The sequence below is a fragment of the Lemur catta genome, chromosome 1, assembly GCF_020740605.2.
Source record: "Lemur catta isolate mLemCat1 chromosome 1, mLemCat1.pri, whole genome shotgun sequence".
NCBI classification, from domain to species: Eukaryota; Metazoa; Chordata; class Mammalia; order Primates; family Lemuridae; genus Lemur; species Lemur catta.
The window spans coordinates 248,621,471-248,647,798 of NC_059128.1; the positions used below are offsets into that span (position 1 = coordinate 248,621,471).

Consider the following 26,328-nt stretch of genomic DNA (forward strand, 5'->3'; position numbering starts at 1 on the left):
GAAAAAATTGAATCATAAGAGAAATATATTTTATTACTCTTAAAAATAAAATTAATCCAAAAGTAATGCCAAATAGGACTACTTATTAATATATGTCCATATATCACTAAGGATTTACTAATTAATACTTTTACACAATTTTAAAATATATAAACACCTTTAGCTACATAAATTTATTCAGACCTAACAACAATCTTATGAAAGGTATTACACTTGCTTTATAGATCACAAAAACGAATATCAGAGAGGTCAAATGACTTGCCCAAGGACAAAGAATTAAGTGGCAGAGCAGGAACTTGAACCCTTATTTTATGATTTTGAATCCAAAAGTGTTTTAATTACTTACATGTTTAATCAGTAGCTTCTAAAGTGATTATGAATAATGTTTTATTTTGGCTTAAACATTTGCCTTGCTATTCTGTTTATAGTATATGATAAGTAAACACTGATTTGTGTGGTTAATACAAAGATAAACTTCAGTCTGGTCTTTACCCTAATGATCACCAACCAGAGAAGAGTTATCATATTAATGTGGTTCTAGAGCAGCTTTTCCCAAAGTGAGCTATGCTAGCAGAGGTACAAAAGGAGTATTTATTATTCTAATGTAACTCCCAGCCTAAAATGCCATCAACCCTCAGACCAATCAACAGCAGGTATGTTCTGTGGAAAGCGTAAAAGCTCCCCTAAAAGCTCAAACTTTCTTCTCCCCTGTCCGCACTCCTTTTGAAGCTCTGTCTTTATCTAGTTCCTGCCCTCTCTGGCCATATTTACCAGTCTCCTCTAGTCTGTTCACCCTTGCCTTTCCTATATTTGACTCTTCATACTTTTCCTCAATAATCCAACTCCAACTTTCCTCCTCAGCTCCAACTGTCTCCCACTTCAGCTTGGTTTTTGTTTTTGTTTTTGTTTTTTTAGAGTCTTGCTCTGTCATGCAGGCTGGAGTGCAGTGGCATAATCATAGCTCACTACAGCCTCAAACTCCTGGGCTCAAGCAATCCTCCTTCCTCAGCCTCCCAAGTAGCTAGGACTACAGGTGCTCACCAACATACCTGGCTATTTTTTTTTTTTTAATTTTTTGTAGAGACAGGGTCTCACTTTGTTGTACAGGCTGGTCTTTAATTCCTAGCTTCGGGTGATCTTCCCACCTCAGCCTCCCAAAGTGCTATGATTATAGGCATGAGCCACCACACCCAGCCCCTCTTCAGTTTTTTTTATCCCTTTCCAAGATCTACACATCCAAGCACCAGTCTCCTTTCTATCCCTTAGATTCCTCATATCACTATTCCATATACCTTAGACCTATCCTCCTAGTCAATTCCCATCTCCTATTCCATCCCACAACCTTGCACTGCTTCTCCTAGCTAACTCTGTCTTCACCTTTGCTCACATTTCTATTATAGTCCTCCACACTTGTATCTAGTATTGGTTTGCTTCTAAGCCTGAGAATCATAGCTCCTACTCCACTCAACTGCACTCACAACCCAACTCAACCCATTACCCCCAGGACTAATAGGAAATATCCCAATCTGCTCAACACAGTCTGTGGTGTGAAGTGTCTTCTTCACCAAACCAAGGCCTAATTGGTTCCAGGGTTGAGAGGTCTTGTCTTTTCCCTTTGGCTGTCTTATAAATGCAGTCCTTAGGCTTTCTCCACATTTTCAAATGTTTTCCAGACTTTTGTGTTTATTCACTACTGCTGAGCTTATATTCTATGTTTTGATGATCCAAAATATCCTGGGGCTCAAAAATATGAGACCTTTTTAAAAAGAATTAACTAGAAGCAGTTGATAGAGCCTCCTGCCTCAAAAAGAGATTTTGGCCCACAAGGGACCAGTGTGGATACAGGTTTGATAGGAGGTGGTGCAAAGTACGTATGTTGGTACTAAGGGAATGAGACAAAACTTAACTTCTCATAGTGGATGAAGTTTGGGAAATACTGCTCTAGTGTACTTGAAATTGAAATTTATTCATTCAGTTAGTCACTCATTCACTCACGCATTCATCATGTGGTCGTTCAATCAATAAATATTTATAGTAACCACCTACTCTGTACCAGGCACTGGGGCTAGCTATAGGATATGCAGCAGTGGTGACAAAATTCAGAGTTCCAGCCCTCATGGAGTTTCCTGTGTAAGGGAAATTCCATGTGTTTTCACCAAAAGCAAAGTTTGTGTGTTTTATAAAAAAGGGTGTTCCTATTTAACAAGATTTAAAAAATATAACTCAAGTGACAAAAACTCCCTGTAAATAAGTAACATGTAGTAAATGTGTTAAGACTCTGAAGTTACTTTACTAGAAATGTCAGGTTATTAAGTATGGAATGTCCAATTTCCTTAAGTACTAAGTTTAACAGTTCATATCTCTGACGTTTCACTTTGATACTTTTGGGGTTTTTGTTTTGTTTTGTTTTGTTTTTACTGTGAAGGTACATCCTCAATCTTTCAAACGCATGGTGTGGCTTGTGATTATCTTTCAAAATTGTTTTTTTAGAGCAATTTTTGTGAAACCATGAATAAGTAAAAAATTCATATTATTTTTGAATAGGAGTTCCATTGTGGAACTAATGCAGCGCAGACACCTGGAAATATCAATAAAGTGTTTGGTAAGGATGTGGCTAATGAACACACACTACAACTATGGTTCGACAAATTCTGTTCTGGTGACTTTAATCTTGAAAATGAGCCATGTGGGTGACTTGAGACCAAGGTGGATAAGGATGAGCTGAGAGCTGGAGGGGAAGTGAATTCATCTCAACCTACACATGAATTAGCAGCAAGGTTGGACATTTCTATTCCAATGATATTGGACCATTTGAAACAAATGGGCAAGCTGAAGAAGCTGGATAGATGAGTATCACATGAATTAAATGAGCATCAGAAGAGAAATCATCTTGAGGCTTGCCTTTTTTTGTTGTCACAACATAAAGGCAAACCATTTCTATACTGTATTATTATGTGTAATTAAAAATGGATTCTTTTTGACAATTGCAAGCATTTGGCACAATGGTTGGACAAAGATGAAGTGCCAAAATACAGTCCAAAATCAAATATTCATCAAAAAAAGCTAATGGTGTGTTTGGTGGTCCAGCGTTGATATTATCCACTTCAGCTTCATGAAACCTGGTCAGTAGATTACAGTGGATGTCTACTGCAACCAATTGGACAAGATGATGAGGATGCTTGTGATTAATCAGCCGAGATTGGTCAACAGAGACAGGCCAGTCCTCTTGTAAGACCACATGTTGCACAAACAATGCTGCTCAAACTACAGCAGCTGAACTTGGTAACTCTGTCATCTACCATATTCACCAGGCCCTGCACCAACTGATTACCACTTCTTCCAGGCTTTGGACCACTTCTTACAAGGACAAATATTTAATTCTCAACATGCTGTGGAAAACACCTTTCACCATTTCATTGCCACTAGCTCTCAAGGCTTCTTTGCTGTTGGCATAGGCAAGCTACCATTAAGATGGCAAAAGTGTGTTGATAGTTTAGGCACAAACTCTGATTAATTGTACTGCTTCTTGTCTGAGATATAATAAAGTAAACTTTTGATTCAAAATTGGACATTTCATATTTAATGACCTAATAAACATACCTAGTCTGGTGTCAAAAATCACTTGGGGCCATGTTAGAATAACAAACACTGTTCATTTGAAAATACATCACTCCATTATTCAGTATTATAAAATAAAGATAAATCACTACTACTGCTCTAGTTAGGAAACAAAATTGTGTTTGCTTCTCACAAATGTTGGTTTTGATTTTGAATTTCCTGAAGTACCTATCTCCTGAGATGCTGGCTGGGCTTTAAGAACAGCTTGCAACACTGGATCTTCCCATGGGCCACCATCTCTAATGATTCGAGTCACCAGTTCCAGATTCACATTTCCATATCTGCGGAGGTGATTCTGGCATTCCTAGGAGAGAAAAATCATTTTGGCTTTGTGAATTTAAAGGGGTTAAAAACTAAACTTGATCATCATTGTCAGTAAAATGACTGATGGTCAATTAGGCAACTATTAAATTATAAAAGAGAAACGGTTACACTTGTAACCTAAGTCGGGTGTCAAAACCCCATTCACACAAATAGGCTTTAATGCCAAAGGTTACACAGTATGTACATATTTGGATTGAGAAAATCCCATTAAAACAGGGATGAAGTGTAACCTAAGGGAAAAACTTATGGGATGCATCATTTCTAGGAAAAGAACCAGGTTGCAAAAAACTGAAACATAAATGTTTAGTTAAATTTACGTAAAGACTCAAGCTCCTATTAACAATGGCAGGCAAAAGCCTGACAATAGAAAGGGAGGTTGGCAGGGGTGACTGCTCAATAATGCAGACTCTGGTTGGCAGGTAGACAAAGTTCTTCTGCCCTGATCCCAAATACGTAATCTAGGTTGTGGCACAAAGCTGGAAAATGGAAATTCTAGTCCCCTTCATTATAGATAATTAGATTTATAGTTTTAGAATGAAGAAATGACAGGCTAAAGAAATAAATCTAACCTATAATAGAAATACTTTGCTGTAGTTTATGATAAAGATGTATTGATAATTTTGGCAGTAACTGTTAATTTGTGTATTTTCTGGGTTTTTTTAAAAGATATTTGAAATGTTTGCAGAGAATCTGCTGTATTAGACTTGTCATTATAATATGAAATTTCTAACAGAAGTTGTTTGTAAAAAATATATAACATTTAGGAGAACTTGGTTGACTGAGTTCATAAATCTGATTTATTAGATTTAAATTTACAAGTTTTGTTTAGTTGATTATACTTTTTGATTCATTATATACTTTGTTAGGTGTTGTTTTTAAAAATATATCAGGGAATTTAATTTGACAATTTAAAAAGATTAACTGAAAGCCTAGTGAAAGTATTGTTTTTAAAAAAGCATAGATTGAGTTTCAAGCCTTAAGAAAAAACTAGATATTGTAACTGGGAATGTTAAAAATTTGAATATTGTACATCAATTAAAACACAAACAACTGCCAGAATTTTATTCTGTGCTCACAAAATCTCTCAGATATTAAAAACTTAGTAGCAGTTATAAAGCAAAGCTCCAGGATAAAAAAAATATATATCTTTATGAATTTTACTTAGGTGAATCAAGGTTACATATTCAAAGTGGCTATAAACACCTTGCTTTTATTACATTGTCACATTCTTCCATCGTATGAACATTCCATCTTAGACTAAAAAGTGATTTCTATATGCCACTTGGCATTCCTGGTTAAAATACACAAAAGAGGAGATTTTATCTGTTTTATAAGAGAACAAGGTAGAAGAAATCCAAGTTTCAAGATAAAGAATCATTCAGTCAAATAAGTCAAAGGTTCATTAAAACCAAGCATCATGAAAATAAGTATTTTGTAAAAGTTATTTAAAGATGGTTCCAAATTAAAACAAGCAAGTAAACAAACAAAAGTCCTACAAACTGTGGGCAAGTTACTTAACCTCTCTGTTCTCCATCAGTCAATTCCTCTGCAAAATGAATACTAAAACACCTACTTCATAGGATTGTTGTGAGGATTAAATAATAATATACAGTACTAAAAAGTGCTTGAGACAGTGCCTGGCACATAGTAAGCACTCAAAAAATATTTGCTATTATTTCTTCTAGTATTTTTTAATAGTTTGAATTAATATTTTAAGACATCTAATTGCTTTAGTGTAAAACAAATTTCTGCATTTCCATATGTCAGCACATTAGAACATTCATAAAAAATAAAGTATAAAGTTATTGATAAGCCATGATTTTTTTTAACATACATGGAACGTATCTGTGACAACAGCATCATGGTTAAAAACAATTGTCAATTTCAAACCTCCCAAGGTAAACAAGGTAAAAAAAACTGTCAAATTGCTCTAGACGTACAGATTATTGGCCATAAAGTTCAACTACTGTAAGGTAGCTTTTGGTCCAAAGGACAAGAAATGAGGTGAGCTGTATGCTAGCTCCTGAGTCACTAGTGAGCTTAGCTCTGCTGCTGAGCCCTTGAACAATCCATCTTTCTAGCTGTCTAAAGGTAGGTGAGGCACCAATCATACAGTCATTAGTGCTACATGACTTAGAACTGGACTTATACCCAAGTCAAGCTATATTGCCAGTTTACTAAACTTGGCTGAAAATAAGAAACACTTGGAACCTTATTTAAAAAAAAAAAAAAAAAAACAGATCCCTGGGTCCCAACTTAGACCTATGGAATTAGAATTTCTAGGGGAAAGCCCTGGAAATCTGCATATCTAACTACTCCCAACTACAGACAACTTTGGGTCAAGTACACCATATTTTGGAGACCACTCCTACAGGAAGATAGCTCTGGACTGGAAATAGAGATCAAAGATTTCATCTGGTCTATTTAAAGAGACACAGGATGAAAGAAAACAAATAAATTTGAAAGTATTTTTTGGGTCCTCTTTCCTTAAATATTTAATAATATATAGCTTTTTTGGATGATATCCAATTTAACTCTTCCAAAGTGAATAAGGAAGCACTTAAATAACTATAGAATTCACAATTTATTCCCTCCTGAGGTATATATACGCACATTATATTTCTTTAGAATATTTACTTAATTTGGGCCTGTATATTAACTTACTCCTTTATTAAGTCATCTGTCTAATATGGATACCCACACTGCATTGTGCTGAACACAGTCTCCTCTGATACTTCCATTCAATGTTGCGTCTTTGCGTCTTTGCCAAAAATAGAGAAAAAATACAACTCTTTCCCTCACTCTTCTTTCAAAATCCATTATGGAGTGGGCTTAATGTTTTATTCCAAGATTTCTCTTCCCTGAACTGGTTGCCATTTTAGAGATGGCCACTACAACATGTGTCTATGAAGCTGTTCATCAGTGTTCTGGCCATTCTATATAGTTGTTCTGAACCCGTCAGCAGCTTATCATAGGATGAAAGTCTTCATGCCTTAACTTCACATTTAAGGACCTCTGAACTTACCTACCTATCCATTCACCTGTTGCACATCATGAATCCTTTCTCCCAGCCTGGTTCCTTCCACATCTCCCAAATTCACTTTGTATTTTCTTACCTATGCTTTTTCTCATGTCACCCTTTTTCTCCTCCTACAACTTCCATAAAGCTATCTAAATCCTATCTTTCCACAGTCCCACTTTCCCTGAGAAGCCTCCGCTAACTATCTCAATCCATAATAAACTTAAGTTCCTTCTCCTGCAATATTGAAAATTTGTACTAGTCCATTTTTCTGGTATTTATTGTACAAGAGAAAGGCCTTGCATTACTATCAGTGTTGACATCTTACTTCTTAGGTAGTTAAAAGCTTTTTCAAACAGAGCCAGAAAAGGAAAGGTATACCAGAGAAGATACAGTCTCAATAATAAATAACTCTTTAATTGAAATAAGGTTTTATGGAAATCTATATAAATGGAAACACAATGGAACATCTGTCTTATTTTGAATGAAATGCAGATTCCAAAGTTATAGAACACCAATGTCAAATTCATTGATATGCAAGTTACTGCAGCAAATTGAGACAAAAATGTAAATGATCTTCAATATGGTACATTTTGTAAACACATAGTCTTTAAAATACAGTAAAATCTTTACAATACTTTGAAATGAGATGAGAATAATCATATTTATTACACTTTAGTTATCTCATGGTAAAGAACTTCAAAAAGGTGTACATTTTAAAAGATGTTATTATATACTTTGCCTTTACAAAAAGACAGTTATCCTAATTTGCCATTCTTTTCTGTGATAAGTTCCTGATGTTTTTGAAAAAATAAACATTCTGAGTTTGCCCATATAACATAAAGGGGGCAGTTATAACAATGAAAAACTGTTTTCAGTAGAAAGTTCTTATGGAGAAAATCATTTAAAACAAATGTTTGGAAATGTCTGCATTATTACATGACTGTTTTCACCAGCAATCAGTGTGTCACCTATATAATGCTTGTATTTATACCATTAAAAAATTTAGACTAGAATTTTCTGTTGAAAAATCTTTCAACTGGAGCATTTTAATGAATTTTTAATTCATTTGTTAAAAATTGTTAGTATTCAAGAAAACATTAATTGACTTCAGAAAGAATACTAAGTCAAATTTCAGCAAAACCCTTTGTATAATTTGTGAAAGGCATTTTAAACTGAGTATCATGATTTACAAAAGAAAATTTTTCCATTTGAATCTACCAAAGTTATCCTTTTTACCTATAACAGTAGTTAAAAGAAGCATCAAAGTAAACTGAACCTAAAATCAGATTCTGAATCACTGTACCACAAAGTGCTAAAATTTTTCAAAAATAAAGCATATGTAATCACACTGCTATCACTGAGTTTTTACTATTGAATTAAAAACATTTACATTTTACTTTTATCCTTTTTAAATGCATTTTTATATTTCACAATGTACATAAGATTAGTACATGTACATAAATATACACATAATGGGGATATGTGGTCAAACATTTTTTTTTAAACTGTATAGTATGATATCGGAAGTCTGGAGAATCATGGTCTTAGGTATTATTTGTTTTTATATTTGTGTTTGGGGCTGAATATAAAACTCATCTTTGTCTTCTATTGATCATAACATCATGTCATTTTCTTTAATATCTGCTGATCTGCTTCTTCCTTGCCATTTCTACAGGTAACCATTTTACTAGTCTAAGCCTTTATCTGCTATCACTCAGATCACCACACTAGATTCTTAATTCCTCACCAGTAAGGCAGTTTTCAAAAGGTTTTAAAATGTTAGACCATGAAGCTCTTAAGATAGCAGAATAAATAAAACATTTCTTTAAACTTGTTCTTTTGCCATGTACATTATTGTAAACACATGAATGCTGGATTGAGAGTAAGATTTTAGGCCCTCCTTCTGCTTCTATATACCTCAATTCTGTTGGAGGCTAATTTTCATATCTGTAAAATAAAGAATGGAATTAAACAGTTACTAAGATGACTCCTAGTGTCAAAATTGTAAAAATGTATAAATGCCTACCAGTTACCATATTTGATATTTAAAAATAATTAGAATCATGTACTTGTGATCTATTTAAGATACTTCTTTTGGGATTTTGAAAAATTGAATATTTAAATATGAATAATGGTTCCCTGTTTAATGAATCTGATTACATTTTTGTAGATTTTAAAAAATTTTAAGTAACAAATTTAAATATTACTTAAATTAGCAGAGTTTTAGCTGAAGGGAAGCCAATCATAACTACAGTAAAACCATAAACTGAGAGCATAATCAAATTCCAAAATTAGTTGGTGGTTGCCATGCTAATGGAAGTATCACCCTATCATTAACATTTTAAAATAATTAATGAATTAATATGGCTAATAGAGAAGTTCTAACCTGTAATAATACAGGCCCTGAAGCAGAATTAAGGTATACGCAAGATTTATTTGAGTGCAGGTCCCCATACAAAGAAATAAATACAATCTAAACAGAAAGAGCAGTGGAGTCCACCAAGAGAACAGGTCACAGTGCTGCCTATGCTAAAACTGGGCAAGTTACTTATTCTCCAATAAATATTTTTTGATAGATGAATGAATGAATCTCTCTGGTCCTTAGTTTCATCATTTATTTATAAATGGGATTTGACTTTAAATCTTCCTTAAACCTTAAATTTTTTTTTCCTTTTTTTTTTTTTTAGAGACAGTCTTATTCTGTCATCTAGGCTGGAGTTGCGGTGGTGTCATCATAGCTCACTGCAACTTCAGACGCCTGGTCTCAAGTAGTCCTCCTGCATCAGCCTCCCAAGTAGCTGGGACTACAGTTGCATGCCACCATGCCTGGCTAAATTTTTCATTTTTTGTAGAGAAAGGGTCTTGCTCTAGCTCAGGATGGTCTTGAACTTCTAGTCTCAAGGGATCCTCCTGCCTTGGCCTCCCAAAATGGTAGGATTACAGGCATAACCCACAGCATCCCGCCAAAGGTTAAATTTTCTATGATACATTTTGTATGGGAAAATATAACTTGCCTCAAGCACTCATATGCTGAGAATTCTAGTTAGTATATATTAGGGCACACCACAAATCTGTTTTCAATGAACAATGAATGCCTCAATGATATATTCTCAGAGCTATTATAGTTTCAATGTATTAATACTGTCACTGATTTTGAAGGCACTTACATGCCTTTTCTTGACAAAACTAGACAGTAAGATGCTCAGAATATAAAATCTTTGTTTATGGTTGATACTATGTGTGATTAATTATCATTGCACAATGCTTAGTATCCCTTTTTGAAATGATTGTTGTTCTATGTGTCAGGATATACTAGCCTTTCCTCAGATATATGCAACTTATTGACACTGACAGTCCCATCTTTTGGAGGCTTGCTCTTGGCCCCTTAAACTTAACTCTTTCAAGCTTATTTATTGTAGTTTTTGTTTGGTTTTTGGTTTTTTTTGAGACAGGTGTCTCACTCTGTCACCCAGGCTGGAATACAGTGGTGCGATCATAGCTCACTGCAGCCTTGAACCCCTGGGTTTAAGCCATCCTCCTGCCTCAGCCTCCCAAAGTGCTAAGATTACAGGTGTGAGCCACTGTACCCAGCCTATTTATTGTCAATTTTATGTTTGAAATAATTCTGGCTCTTGTACCTCTTCAAAGTGATAATACAAATTCAACAACTGAATCGAAGTAAGATGTTTCTTTTTTAAAGAGATTATTTTAAAAACACAGAAAGTGAAAATATTTCTGAGGTAGTGATATATAAGAATTATTAAGTGGACTTAACTATTTCAAATAGTAAATGCTAATGGAAAAATATCAAAGCTTTACTCATTTCAACACAAAATTTATTTAAGAAAAACAGTCTTCACAAATTGATTTAAGAATATGAAACTTTAATTTTACCACCAGTCCTTTTCACTCCTAGGGCTAAATACTTGTCAAATCTGTTTCTTTCATAGACAGTGAAATCTTTTCCCTTATACTTTTCTCACAATTAAAGATATTTCAATTTCCCTTTTTTCTGAACATTGTCAAGTAGAATCCACAAGTAAATATTTGATGTTTTCATCCCACAAATACACTCAGTGATCCATCCCCCATCTCACTGTACACAGAAGTAGCCAGTGGACTATGGGGTAAAAGTTTCAGACAATATACCTAATTATATTTTGTTTTTTAAAGTTCAGCAAGGATGATACCTCTCTAAAAGGGATTTTAAAAAAGAAAGGAATGGCTAGACATCAGATAGAAATATCTGTGGGCTTATGTATCCTTCATTTGTTTTGGCAAACATTTGTATCAGTACTAAGGGATTAAGTAAGTGTTGAAGACAGGGATGGAAGTCAGTTTCCACCCACTGGATCTAACAGAGTGAGACATCCAACCACAGATAGAATATAGGGGGATTAGAGCTTTGGTAGTGGTGGAAAATCTTAGAGGGGGAAAATCATACACAGTCAAAATGGAGTTGAGCAGACCCAGGAGAGAACGTCTACCTGAGCAGAAAATATGGTAACAATTTTTAAACTGTTCCTCACAAAATGCCTTGCTTATATTAAAGCTGATATGGTTGTATTCTTTAAAAGCCTTTTAAGCAGCACTACAGGGATTTGTTTTAAATACCAAGATTAGGACTTTGCCAAATTAAATCTTACAGAAACTTATTCTAAGTACTCTAGGGAAGGGCCATGGTCCAGGTTTTGAGATGGTTTTAGTAAAAACTCAATGATTCTAAACTTCATAGCTAAAAATAATAAAATCTGGGTGTTTTGCGGTTTTTGAAGACCATATACTCTAACTTCTTAAGGGAGATCAACACTTGACCCAAGTGAAACAGCGTAGGCTTAACACTTTTACTTAAACTCCTCTCTTGTGCCTGGCGGCTCTTTTACCTTTGATTATTTTTTGTTCTTCTCTTATGATGCTGTTAGAGTAGGACAGCCTTGTGCCTCCTGCCTGGGAGGTGGTATCCCTTACCTCTTCCTATTCCCTTCGCCAACCCACCTAAGGAATCAGCAGATAAAAAACAAACAGGGTGAGTCTCAGGGAAAGAAAGACTAACTAAGGTCTACTCCTAGTCTGAACAAAAAAGATCTCGGTGACTTTTACATTGACTCCAAGGGATTAGGATAAGAGTTTTCTCTAAGGTCACGGTAGGCTCATTAAAGCATCTGCAGAGCTCTAGTAGTAAGACTTTTACTGGCTTGGTTAGCATTTCAGTCACCACCCCATGTTGCTTTTATTTTTCAATTAAAAAAACCTACTTGATGAGTGCGATATGCACTGTCTGGGAAATGGACACGCTTGAAGTTCTGACTGGCAGGGATGGGCGTGGGGGGAGGGGATGGGTGTATATCTATGTGATGAGTGCCATGCGCACTGTCTAGGGAATGGACACGCTTGAAGCTCAGATGTGGGGGGTATGGGAGGGCATGGGCAATACATACAACCTGAACTTTTGTACCCCCATAATAAGCTGAAAAAAAAACATTAAAACATCTATCTTTCTCTTGATTTATTAAAGCGAATAAATGTTCTTGGTTAAAAAAAAAAACCTAGGAAAATACACACATAGACCCATGAATCTGACCATCTACTGGACATTAGTATTTGCATATTCCAATGACTTTTAAAACTCAGTGTGTCTAGAATGGAACTTAACCGTCATTCTATATCTTGCTCTTCCCCCTATAATCACTGCCTACTTCGCAAACGGCACCCACCCTTTCTGGTTGTTTCAGCTTTAGATAGCCAAGAATATACTTGATTCTTCTCTATCTTCCTTACCCCTATCCAATCAATACCATAATCTAAGATTTTAGTTCTAAATTATTGTGGAACTTGTATTTATAACTTGTATTTTCCTTTTCCAGAATCATTTGATGTTACTAGAATCTTCATAATAGCCATAATACCAATGGCTTGCTAACTTTTACCTGTTCCCTGGGTAAGTACTATGTTTTATTCTGTAATGACCCTATTTGTAAATTCGTTGTTTTGGTCAGCTGGTATACTTGTTTTCCTGATAGAAGACATATAGTTGGGTTTCCTTTCCAAGTATTTGGACTATTTATTTCTGTTGTCCTCTCTCATAAACTATACGGCTTGGCAGCTATATTATGAAATCATATTTTTCCCTTTGAAAAACTCCACAGACATTATTTATTTATTCTGGCATTTGTTACTATGAAGGACTTCATTGCTGACCTAATTATATTTTTTCCTTTGTGGGAATACTGTTTGTTTTACATGGGTCCTACATTTGTAGGAACTTTTCCTTTATCCCCAAAATTGAAAGTGTAACAAGATACGCCTACAGGTATGAGTTGAAAATTAATCTTTAAAGACTGTTTCCTTGACTGATTTGTTTTTTGCTGGAGTTAATGTGCTATTAATTGCCTTCACTGTACTTTTAATTTAATAGTTCTATCTCCATACACTATTTCACCTCCATATGTTCTTTAGGGTTGTCCATTCTTTACAATTTCACTTAATTTTATGGAAGATACCTTGAACTCAACCTCAGCAAGAAAAGATCCTTTTTTGTTTGTTTGTTTAACTGTTTTATCTTTCCATGTAACTGATGATAACTGATATTTATCTTCTGGTCATCTATACCTAGAATATTTACAACACAGTCTAGTTTTACCAGTAGGTGAATAGATCCCTGTCAAATCCTTCATGCCCAAAGAGAGATGGGGAAAGTTTATATGCACTATAGTTGAATTTGTTAGACCCATGCCCTGTGAGGGAGTGAAAAGGAAGTTTCAGTAGAAGACAACTACACCTCTCTTGTAAAACTTTCTTACCTGTGGGTATTGGGGCAGGCTTCATTTAGTTTGGATCATACCTACAATTCTCTCAATGGAAAGAATGCTCTCAGGCAAAGCAATACATCCCATTTTTAATGTGGGTATAACAATCACTCAGGATTCCTGTTCTTTAGGCTCTGTTGCATGCCTGGTGCACATCTGAGTACCAGCAACAAGAATGAGACTGACCACACATCAAATCCCCACCACCTGCTACTTCCTCCAGTCCCTGTTGTTACAAACTGGCAGGGTTGAGGTGTGTGTGCATTATTGGATACCACTGGAAGGTATCTCTTTTATCTTTCTTTCTCTCTCTCTCTCACACACATATTTTCTTATTGTATAATATTCAGTCAATCAAGTATTATTTGGCCCATCCCTCAATATGGTTTCTTCCTTGGCATAAGGCCCTCATTCTAGTTTTAAACATTCATAATAAATTTTTCCTCATTTTACATTATTTTTGTCATTTCACTGGGAATATAGAAAACTTCTAGATATACAATAATCATAAAGATGATGAAGAGGAGGAGGTGGCATATCATAAGAGAAATGTGCCATCTTACTATGTTGAGGTAAAGAAAAATTATTGGAAGTCAAAGGCTAAGGAAGAAAACTTTTAGAAGCCAGTAAATGGAACATTTGGCTATAAGAATGAAGTTTACTCTAGAAATAATGCACAGGAAAAATTATAGTCAATGGGTAAGAAGAGTTAAAAATTTCTACTTGAACAACTCAGATTTTTAGGAGATCAGAAATTCATGGAAGAACAGAATAAGCTTAAAAAGCTCAGTTTTGGTTTTATTGTAAAATCATAAGTCCAGATAGTAGGACTTCAGAACCCCACCCTTCACAAGACAGGTTATACTGCCTCCCTTAAAAATAGTGAAATGATCATTTTGCCAGGAATAATGCCAGGTACTTTACTGACTTAACCTATAAAATGACTCAATGAAGCAAGTCCAAATATTGCCCTCATTTTACAAATAAAGAAACTGATACAGAAAGTATGTAACTTGCCCAAAATGATATAGTGTGAGTGGCAAAGCTAAGAATTCATAGTTGAAATGTGAGGGGAAGAAACAGAAGAAAGTTAACTCAAATCCAGCAAACAATGTTAATCCCTTGCTGCTACTCAAAGTATGGTTCAAGGACTACGACCATCAGTATCACCTTGGAACTTGTTAGAAATGCAGATTATCAGGCTCCACCCCACAACTGCTGAATCATAATCTGAGTTTTAATAAGATCCAAGATCCCCAGGTAGTCTTTATGTACATTAAAATATGAGCAGCATTGTGTCTGTCCTGCTTATGGAAGAAGAGAGAGAACACTATCTTATGCTGGTGTGAATGTGTATGAAAGATGGATAGAGATGAACTACTTGGAGAGATAGATTTAATATATTCTACTAAACAAACCCTATTAAAGTATTTCAAAGGTGACATTGGGGTTGTCATTGGATTATCAAAGGCCTGTCAAAAGCCTGGGGAATTCACAAGCCTAGAAAATACAAGGTTTTAGGGAGGTATACATGGTAGACTACATGTTGGTCCTTCCTGGGTCTTTAAGGGCACAGGCCTTAGATTCTCCAGGTAAAGATAATATGGGAGTGAAAGGTAAAACCTCTCCTAGGAGGCAAGAGTTAGAGGCTCAAGGAAATTCAGCGTAGGAAGAAGCCGTAGGAACAAAAGTGGCAGAAATGGAAGAGAGATTTTTTAAAAGGGGGGTGGGGAGATTAGGGGATGTGCTTTAGAATTCAGCCAGGATTAGAGATACTCAAAGGAGAGTAGTGCAGGAGATAGAAAAGGATGCAAAACCATGAACTTTCTGTTGAGGAACTGATTATTTTGGTAACTGAATGCATACCTTGCTTATAAGAAAAAAAATAAAGGATATGTCCCTTCACAAATGTTATGTTTTCATACATTTAAAATAGATGTTAAATATTCTCTTTCATCTACTCCAAACATGTCATTGGTTCCCGTTATCAATGCTCAGTTGACATCTCCATGAGGTATTCCTTGACCACCCCATTTAAAACTGAAATATCCTTCCCAATACCAACAGGTCAGCACTCTCTATTCCTCTGTCCTGTTTTATTTTTCTCTAAGGCATTTGTCACTTTCTAAAATATTCTTCATTTATAAAGGGTTTTATCATCTTTCTCTTCCTACACTACAATTAAACTCCATTATAGCAAAGTTTTTTATGTTTTGTTTACTACTGTTTTTCCCAGAGCTTAGTGCTTAGCACATCACGAGGACTAAATAAATATTTGCTGAGTAAAAGTTCAAGAATTGATTGCCAGGAACACAAGTGTCAAAGAAAAAATGGAATGGAAAATTAAGAAGTTTTAAATACTTGAATATATACCCTAATTAGAACATAAGCTTCATGAGAACAAGAGTTTTTATCTCTTTTGCTGGAAAAAATAATGGATAAAAAAAGAATGTCCAGGCCGGGCATGGTGGCTCACGCCTGTAATCCTAGCACTCTGAGAGGCCAAGGCGGGCGGATCGTTTGAGCTCAGGAGTTCGAGACCAGCCTGAGCAAGAGCGAGACCCTGTCTCTACTAAAAATAGAAAGAAATGATTTGGACAGCTAAAAATATATATAGAAAAAAAAAATTAGCCAGGCATGGTGGCACATGCCTGTAGTCCCAGCTACTTGGGAGGCTGAAGCAGTAGGATCACTTAAGCCCAAGAGTTTGAGGTTGCTGTGAGCTAAGCTAACACCATGGCACTCTAGCCAGGGCAAAAGAGTGGGACTCTGTCTAAAAAAAAAAAAAAAAAGAATGTCCAATATAATATACCTAATACAGCAAAGCTGGTTGACCATGAGCCTTTCTTTTAACACAACAGTAATAAATGTAAGATATGTTGTCTGGATATTTCAGTTTTAAATGTGGTGGTCAGGGACACTTTACCCCTAAGGTGGAACTCCAAATACGTCTTACTTTACTTCTACCCAGAGAAGTGTTGATGAGATAATGCCAAGGACATGAGTGAGTCAGAGTACTAGGTGCTGCTTCCCAAGTAAACAGTAAAAAGATCAAATGTTCCTTCACCTACAGGAGAGGTCTTGAATCTTGTCATTCCTGCATTCCTGTTTGGATTTACTCTCTTCTCTCCTATACAAGGTACAAAAAAAAAAAAAAAAAATTTCTGCCTCCTAGCTTGGGAAAGCTATTATGAGATAAGAAAATCAGGGTGCAGCCAAGGGGAAAAGTGACATGGGACAGACAGCCTGCTTCTAGTCTAGGAAAGAATACTTTTTCACCAGGGCTAAATTCTACATTATAGCATTAAAAATTGTATGTACACCCAGGATGTATTTACAAATCTACAAGGGTGGTAGAAACAGGCTCTAGTCTAACAAATGTGGAATTGGAATCCTGGCTATGAACTGCTCAGGAATACAGGTGAAAATTAATTTTAAGAGCTTGCTTTATCTGTCAGAATAAGAGGAACTTAAACATTGTCACCTTAGCAACCATAAAAACTTATAAGGAATAAATAACCAATAAACTATATTTAGGGGGAGAATAAAAGCCTGTTTTAAATGTATATAAAATGTGAAGTATTAAACTGTTTTACCTGGAATGATCCAAGAATATCCTTTAACGGCTCTTCATAAAACTCATCTCTTCCAAAGAACAGCAGCAACTCAAAGAAACTCCTAGAAAGAATAAGTGAATGATAACTTTCATTGCTTCTTTGAGTTTTGTTCCAGTTTAAAAGATTATCAAGCAATAACAGCTATCTAAAATCAGTGTACTAATCATTTAGAATTTATATTATGTTTTCAGTAAGATTTTAAAAGAAATATCTTCAAGAAAAATACAAAGAAATATACTATAGTTCTAAAACTATAAAATGAAACAATTACATTATTCACGCCTACCATTGACTCCAATGCAATAAAATTTAAGGGCATACAAGGTCACAAAAATGGTGGCTACACATGGAAGGATAATCTAAAATGGGGAAAAAGTCCAGCTCTACCCTAGTACAATGGGAACCCAGAGAAAATCCAAAGTCTAATTTTTTTTCAGAGGGATACAGGGATGGGTAAAATTGATACAAAAATATAAAGTTAGAGAATCACCATGAAACTCTCAATCAACATTTATATTATAGCATGTACCACCAATTATATCTAATAAATGACACATGGTTCCCAAACTTTAGGTTTACCTTGAATATCCCACTCTTAAGAGGACTGCTCAAATTATGTGGTTCCTCCTTTTTAAGTAATTTGCAAAATACTGTTACTAAATACTTTATGTGCTTTTAATAATTTGAGTTCATAAAAGAAGGAATAGGAACTATTTTCTAATCATGAATATGGAAAATTATAAAATTCTTTAATATTATTTAGCAATCTTAAAGTAGTACCTATGACAAATCCCTCAAAATCATAGATTTTAATTCATCTAGCAGATACTCAACTAGGAATACCTAAAGTTGCATTTTTTATAAAAGTTTTTTGCCTATAATCAAAATGAATCACTAATAAAGACTAAAATTTTTAAATGCAAACATAACTATGAGAATAGTTTTGAAAATTATATAAAAAACCTAAAATTACATAATTACACTTTTCTAAATATAGCACAGTTATCATACCCTATAAACTGACATTTTTATAAATTTGACTACTTTAAATTTTAAAATGTCAATAGACCAAAAAATTTGAAGCCAGTCAAAAGCAAAGGGGTGGCCAGGCACGGTGGCTCACGCCTGTAATCCTAACACTCTGGGAGGCCAAGGCAAGGAGGATCGCTTTAGCTTAGGAGTTGGAGACCAGCCTGAGTAAGAGTGAGACCTCATCTCTACTAAAAATAGTAAAAATTAGCCAGGTGTAGTGGTGCACGCCTGTAGTCCCAGCTACTCGGAAGGCAAGAGGATCACTTGAGCCCAGGAGTTTGAGGTTGCTGTGAACTAGGCTGACACCACAGCACTCTAACCCAGGTAACAGAGTAAGACTCTGTCTCAAAAAAACAAACAAACAAAAAAAAGCAAAGTGGTAATGTGGAGTGAGAAAGAATCTCTGCTGATTTCCTTAATTAAAAAGCTTCTACAAGTAATTTAGGGAAAAAAGGGTCTACAACCCAATAGAGAAAGCTGGAAGATAAGACTATTTCACAGAAAAGAAATGCACATGAACTTTGTTCAGTAGGAGAAGATGTTCTGCCTTACTCATAATTAAGCAAAAACTACAGATGAAATATACCATTTCTTCTATCATATTTATAAAAATATAAAGAATTTATGTATTCTGTAACAGCCTTGGTGTATAGAAATAGACTCTTATATCTTGTTGGGGGGACTGTAAATAGTACAACCTCTTTTAAAGGCAATGCAGTAATAATTATCAAAATTTAAAATACACACATACCATCTGACATAGCAGTTCCACTAGGATGTATAGAAATTTCATCCTCCAAATATATATACATAAATTTCAAAGACATACATACAGGGATATACCTCACAAGTGGTTTGTAGTAGCAAAGGACTGGAAATATCCTACATTAATTATAATACATACAATGAAATACAATGCAAATATCCATAAGAATATTACTGAGGATATAATTGCATGTATATAAATAGATAAAGAAACAACTTCAAGATACATTGTTAAGCAAAAATATAGAGATATATTCATTACATTATCTTTGTGTAAAAGGGGTACGAGGGTGGAGGACACATGCACACCAATATATAAAGTTTATATATTGTCAGACCATCTAGAGGGATAGCCGATGAACTAGTAAAAAACAATTGCCTGTGTACAGGGTAAATAAGAACCTAGGGGTCAGGGACGAAAGGGAGAATTATTCTTTATTAACCCTTTGCAATTATTGTACTATCAATAATTATGAAAAAAGCCCCACAAAAGTACCTCTAGAATCTTCTCTATCACTGTTAGCAAAGCACTAATTTACATCTGTCTCATCTTTAAACTGCTATTGGAGCTGTCACCGCTCTTGCTATTCAACACTTACTCAAAATCCATGTTCAACACAGCTGCTACTATTATCTTCCTAAAACACAGAAATGATCCCATATTTACAACTTTACACACTGCTGTTTGGACTATACCCTGTAAAGCAGATATTTCAGATTAAATCTAGATTTCTCTGTGCTTTTGAAAAACAGGAACCCCTACAACACAATACTTTTATTTCTCCATGGCAAAATAAGCTGAGCAGCTACTTGCCTTTAGACAGGACATAAACTCTCCCCTTCCAGTTTGTCAGTCTCCAGCCACCTCTCTTACCTCTCCAATATACTGGCTGCTTGACTAATTTATTACTTACATTCCCTTCCTGTTCTATTTAGGTATTTGGGATCACTGATCTAAAGCAGAAAATTCAAATTTCTTATCATGACATAAGAACCTTATGTCTGATCCAAACCTAAACTTACATAGCTTTAACCGTAATTTCCATGCTGTCCTATCACAGGAAACTTCTAAAACTCCTGTACTCTTTCAGATATTTCAATATGTTGTTTCCTCAAGACCTACTTACACAATTTCACTTAGGAACTGAGCCTAAGTCCCTTCTCTCCAGACAAACATAATGGTGATTATTCTTCTGTACTATCCTAGTACTGGACTTTGCATATATCTATATTATAACATGTCAAAGCATGGGGAAGTTAAATTTGCACTAGGGAGTGGGATTGAATCATAATGTTGAGTAGATAATACTGACTGGTAGAACAATTAATGTATTGAAAGAGAGGTACAAAAATTATTAGTAGAAATAAAATATGCTATGCCAGTAAATTTAGACGTGAGTATGCAGATCAACACAACTTTGTAAAGAACCAAACAAAATGTGGAAGAGAATGTACAATGGTATGTCTGCATTATGTGAACATTCAAGAGGAGAGCCAACATCACAAAAGGGAGACCTATGCATGCCCCACTACCAGCTACCTCAATAACAAGGCCCAACTCCATGATAATGATATTAAAATGAGAAAAACACATGCAAAATAATAGTAAATAAAGGCAAAATACATGGTCTAGCCACCTCTTCCTGATTAGGGGAAGATTCAAAGAAATTAACAGTATTTATGCAGTAAGAAAAGGCTGAAATCACTAGGGGAGGAACCTAGATTACATGTAGAAATAAAAACCTTATGTTTCAAACCTGTTGTATTTCCTATTGACTAGTATAAATGATCAACTAAATGTTTAGAGACTAATTTGTCTATCTACCATGAAAGAAAACTATACAGAGTGCAGAGCAAATAAGTCCAAAACAGGACTCCTAAATATAAGTAACAGCCTAGAGCAAGGCTGGCAAACTACTGCCAAAGAAGGCTAGTTTTTGTGTAATGCACAAGATAAGAATGATTAGCCATATTTAAAACTGTTTTTTAAAAAAAGGACAAAAGAATAATGTTTCATGACAGGTAAAAATTACATGAAATTTAAACATCCCTGCCCATAAACATGGTATTATTAGAACACAGTCATATCCATTTATTTACATATTGACAATGGCTGCGTTCACACCACAGAGTTGAGCAGTAGCAACAAAGGCCTTATGGGTTGAAACCCTAAAATATCTACTGTCTGGCCCTTTGTAGACCCATGGACTAGGGCCACACTATTTGGGTTTGAATCTCAGCTCCACCACTTACGTGATGTGTATGCAACCCTGGGCAAATTACTTATTTTCTCAATGCTTCAGTTTATTTATGAAACAGAAATAATAATAGTAGCTGCCTCCTGGAAGAGCATTTGAAATAATCCCTGGCCCTTAGTGCTATAGGTATTTGCTTATAATATTATAGTACTCCTATTATTATTATTAACATTATCATCCAAATTTTCTTTAACAATCTGTAAGGAAACACAAGATCTTCAGAGATTTGTTATTCTCAGCTATGCATGTGTCAATTTTGTTGAAATACAATTGTCCTTAAATTATGATTTTTAAAAATATCTGATTAAAGTCATCCAAAGGTTTCTTTCCAAAAATTTACGTCATAATATTTATGTTTTAATGTTGAGTATGTTTAATATTTTTCTATATGTTTAACATGTTTAATATGTTTTATCACCTTTAATGTTAATAGTTTATACATTAATTAATTTATAATCTTAGTCCAAATTATGGGTTATCTACAGTTCATTTAGCTAAATTGAAGTAATTACCCAAGATAAAATTACCTAAACAAAACGATTTACAGTTGACCCTAGAACAAGGGTTTGAGCTACATGAATCCACTTATATGGATTTTCTTAACACCTCTGCCAACCCTGAGACAACGAAACCAAACTCTCTTCCTCCTCCTCAGCCTACTCAATATGAAGATGACAAGGATGAAGACCTTTATGATGATCCACTTCCACTCAATGAATAGTAAGTATATTTTTTCTTCCTTATGATTTTCTTCATAGCATTTTCTTTTCTCTAGCTTACTTTATTATAGGCATTCAATATATTATAAATATAACATAAAAAATATGTGTTAATCGATTATTTATGTTATTGGTAAGGCTTCCAGTCAACAGCAGGCTATCTGAAGTTACATTTTGGGGGAGTCAAACATTATAAACAGATTTGACTGGGTGGAGGGATTGGTGCCCCTCACTCCCACATTGTTCAAGAGTCAACTATATAAAAACAAACATAATTTGTCATGTGGCAAATACATTATAAATGGTAGGCCTTTTGAATTAAAAAATACACCATATATCACCACACGTATTTGCCTTTCATTAATCAGTAAATTCCTACTTGCTATGCAAGCTTAACTAACTAGAGTACTACTGGTATCCCTATTTACGAAACAGACTATATTCTGTCATTTGGATGCTAGGACTTCAGACTATATTTTCCTATGTACAGTCATGTGTTGCTTAATGACAGGGATACATTTGAGAAATGCATCCTTAGGCTATTCTGTTGTGTGAACAGTGTGTTTACACAAACCTAAATTGTACAGCTTATTGCTCCTAGGCTACAAACCTGTACCACATGTTACTATACTGAATATTATAGGCAGTTATAACACAATGGTAAGTATTTGTGTATCTAAACATATCTAAACATAGAAAAGGTACAGTAAAAATACAGTATTGTAATTTTATGGGACCACTGTCATTGACTAAAATGTTATGCAGCACATGACTACATTACAAATGGTAATAAGGTAACAGATGTCCTTAAAATACACAGAAAGACAACACATTGTGTTTGATAGTAATAACCAGAATTACCACTCTTTTTTGGATCTCTCTGTAGCATATCAGTAATTTTCATACTAAAATACAAGAATGTGTTTACCTATCATAGAAAAATTCCACTAAATATGATACTTAACTATCCAAATACAAGAAATCCACTTACAAATTTAAGTCAAAATTAGATCTACTCTACAAGAATCAAATAGTAGAATAAAATTTTATTACCCACACTTTATTTAAGACATTCAGTTCTTAAGAATTTCTTCTACACATGCTAACTCTTAATCTTTGGTATCTTACAGAAATTTCTACTCAGTGCTACTTAACATGAAAAAAGAGCATTTATTTTGACATACCCAACCATTCCAATGTAGTTGTTTTCAAAGTATTTCTTCAGTAACATGCCTTTACTGAGGAAGGAAAAGGTCCACAGTTTTGTTTATACATACATATACAGTAGTCCCACTTATCCTCAAGAGATGTTCCAAGACATATCTGAAACCACAGATAATACCGAACCCAATTTCCATCAATCGGAACATGTTTCTGTTCATGTCTTCTACTGACAAATTTAATGCCTTTTCCATCTTAACTAAGCACTTACCATGCACTGTGGACATAATTTTTGCAGTCTGAGGTGCAACAGCAAAATTCGCGTGAATTTCTTTCTTCACAATTCCACAGATAGAAAATTTTTTCTTCCTCTAGATCTTAGCAACCTCAGTATAAGATTTTTTTTTTCTTTCCTTAGTAAGTAGAGAACTTTCACCTTTTTACTTAAAGGAAGCATTTTAGGGCTCTTCTTTGGCATATGCAAATTGCCAGCATCACTACTCTTGTACTCTGGGGCCATTATTAAGTAAAATAAGGGTTATTTGAACACAAGCACTGCAATACCATGACAGTCTATCTGATAACCAAGAGGGCTGCCAAGTGAGTAACAGGTGGGTAGCTAATAGGGTGGATATTACCTTGACAAAGGAATGAATTCACATCCTGGGCAAGACAGAGGGAAATTTCATAACTCATATTACTCAGAACAGCCCACAGTGAAAACTTAGAAATTTTTTATTTCTACAATTTTTCATTTAATATTTTCAGACCATAGATGACCGAGGGTAACCAAATGCAGAAAGCGAATCTGCAGATAAAGGGATACTACTGTATATTGTATTTTCCATAATAAGACAGACTAGGTACCTTTAATGATTCTCCCTCTGAAAACAATTAAAATCCTGGATAAAACAGCTGGCCTTTGCTTTGACTAAAAGTTTGAACAGCTACCCCAGTATACCCTTCCCATCTACCTCACCACATTTCTAGACTGGAAGGAAAACTGCCCATAGAAAAAAAGAAAAAAAAAATCTACTTTGAAAATCCTCTCATGTATGTTGTGACCTGAATTCACACTACCAACGTGGTCCAAAAATTCTCAAGCCAGGAATTTAGCTAATATTGGTCTCAAGCTGGAAACATCCCCAGGTATCTGGCAAAAACATATGCAAATCCTTTCAATCCAGGCTTCAATTACCACAAATAAATTTATTCCAAGAAAATACAAATTCACAATGTAAATAAAAATAATGATAATAACAATAAAAACTAAAATATAAAAAGAAACACAGAACCATTAGCAAGAGCTAACAGAAGAATGTTAGTCCACAAAGACTTTATATATTAACATCAGACATAGAGATATAAAATGTGGGTATAATATAGTTTAAGAAATGATGAAGTGCCAAAAATATAAAGAAGGAAAAAGATAAAGAAAATTATCAATAGCAGTCAAAAGGCTTCCAGAAATAAAAGATAAAATCACTGAAATTAAAAGTCAATGGACATATTTAATGGCAGATTAGATACAGCTGAAGAAAAAATTGGTACACTGAAAGACCTACAAAAAAGTATCCCGAGTACAATACAGAAGGACAAAGAAATGGAAAATACAAGCCAGGGTTAAACAACATACAGGTAGAGTATGCAAATCTAACCACAGTTCTCAAAAGAAAAAAAAACAGAATGGGCAAAGACAATAACTGGGCAAGAATTTTTTAGAACTGATGAAAGATACAAATCCACAGATTGAGGAAAGCCCAGGAAACCCCAATAAGAATAAATAAAAAGAAATATACATCTAGCTATTCACACTAAACTTTAAAATACTAAATAAAGAGCAATGTATAAACAATCAGAAAGAAATATCAATTATTTACAAAACAATGAGAAATCAGATTGGCAAGAAAGGTCTAAGATGCAATTAGTAAATATATAGGCTAAAAAAATTGACAACTTGAAGCAATAATAATAACCTCATCTAGGCTTTAAAAAATAGAGCAAAAACACATAACATCAATAACATGTAAAGTAGAAAAGAAGGTTTCAGCATCAGTGTTCCACCGTCATTGGACTGGAAGGGAAGGTAAAGAATACATAAAAGTATAAACTTCAGTAAGTTAAGAGCTAATATTCCCCTTAACTAATCTATAAATTTACATACAGAAGTATGTTCAGGTTTTTCTCAAAATAAACAAGTTGTTTACAAAGTTGAATATCTAGGAAACTGATGAAAGAACAAGAGCAATAAAAAGGGACTAGCCAATATTACATTTTGTAAAGCCTCTATAATTAAGCCAACATTATGGGCACATGAATAGACAAATAGACTAATGAAACCAAATGGAAAATCTAAAAATAGACCAATTTACATGTGAAAATTTAGTATATGACAAAAGTAGCATCTTAAATCAGTGAGGAAAAAATTGACTTCTTCATATTGAATAGACAAATGTTAAAAGACAAAATTGATCCACTCTAACTTCCAAACATGGAAAAAAATTCAAAATGGATAGAAAACTTTGTAAGTATAAAAAATTATACAATACAAATATCAGAAAAAATTCCAATATAACCTGATTATAGAAAAACCTTTTTGACTATGATAAGAAATTTAGAAGCAATAGGGGAATATTGATAAATTATAATTACATTTTTTAAAATCTACATGGTTTTAAAAAAGCATCAAAAACATAAACACCAAAGGCAAAGCAAAAGTGAAAAAATATATACATTTGTAACTCATATCACAGGAAGAGCTTAATATCCCTAATAAATAAAGAGCTTATGAAAACTGAGAAAAGTCCAACTTATTTATAGAAAATGGGATTGAGACATAAACAAGTAGTTCATGGAAAATGAAACACAAATGGTCTTCAAGGATGTCTTTAGTCCATTTGTGCTATAACAGAATACCTGAGACTAAGTAATTTATAATGAACAGAAATTTATTTGGTTCTTGAAAACTGGACTTCGTGGTAAAGGACAGTAGACACTGAGGTAAAT

The 26,328-nt window shown here is 34.4% G+C and overlaps 1 protein-coding gene across 2 annotated transcripts in view; it reads right to left on the bottom strand.

The window, feature by feature from the left end:
- Positions 1 to 26,328, bottom strand: part of ZNF654 (zinc finger protein 654) — a 79,265-nt gene that overhangs the window by 16,914 nt on the left and 36,023 nt on the right. For both annotated transcript variants that reach the window (XM_045540446.1, XM_045540445.1), the window contains exons 3-4: positions 17,367 to 17,448; positions 3,787 to 3,922 (exon numbers count right to left, since the gene is read on the bottom strand). In XM_045540446.1, the coding sequence (XP_045396402.1) occupies positions 3,787 to 3,922; positions 17,367 to 17,448 (218 nt within the window). The remainder of the gene's footprint in view (positions 1 to 3,786; positions 3,923 to 17,366; positions 17,449 to 26,328) is intronic.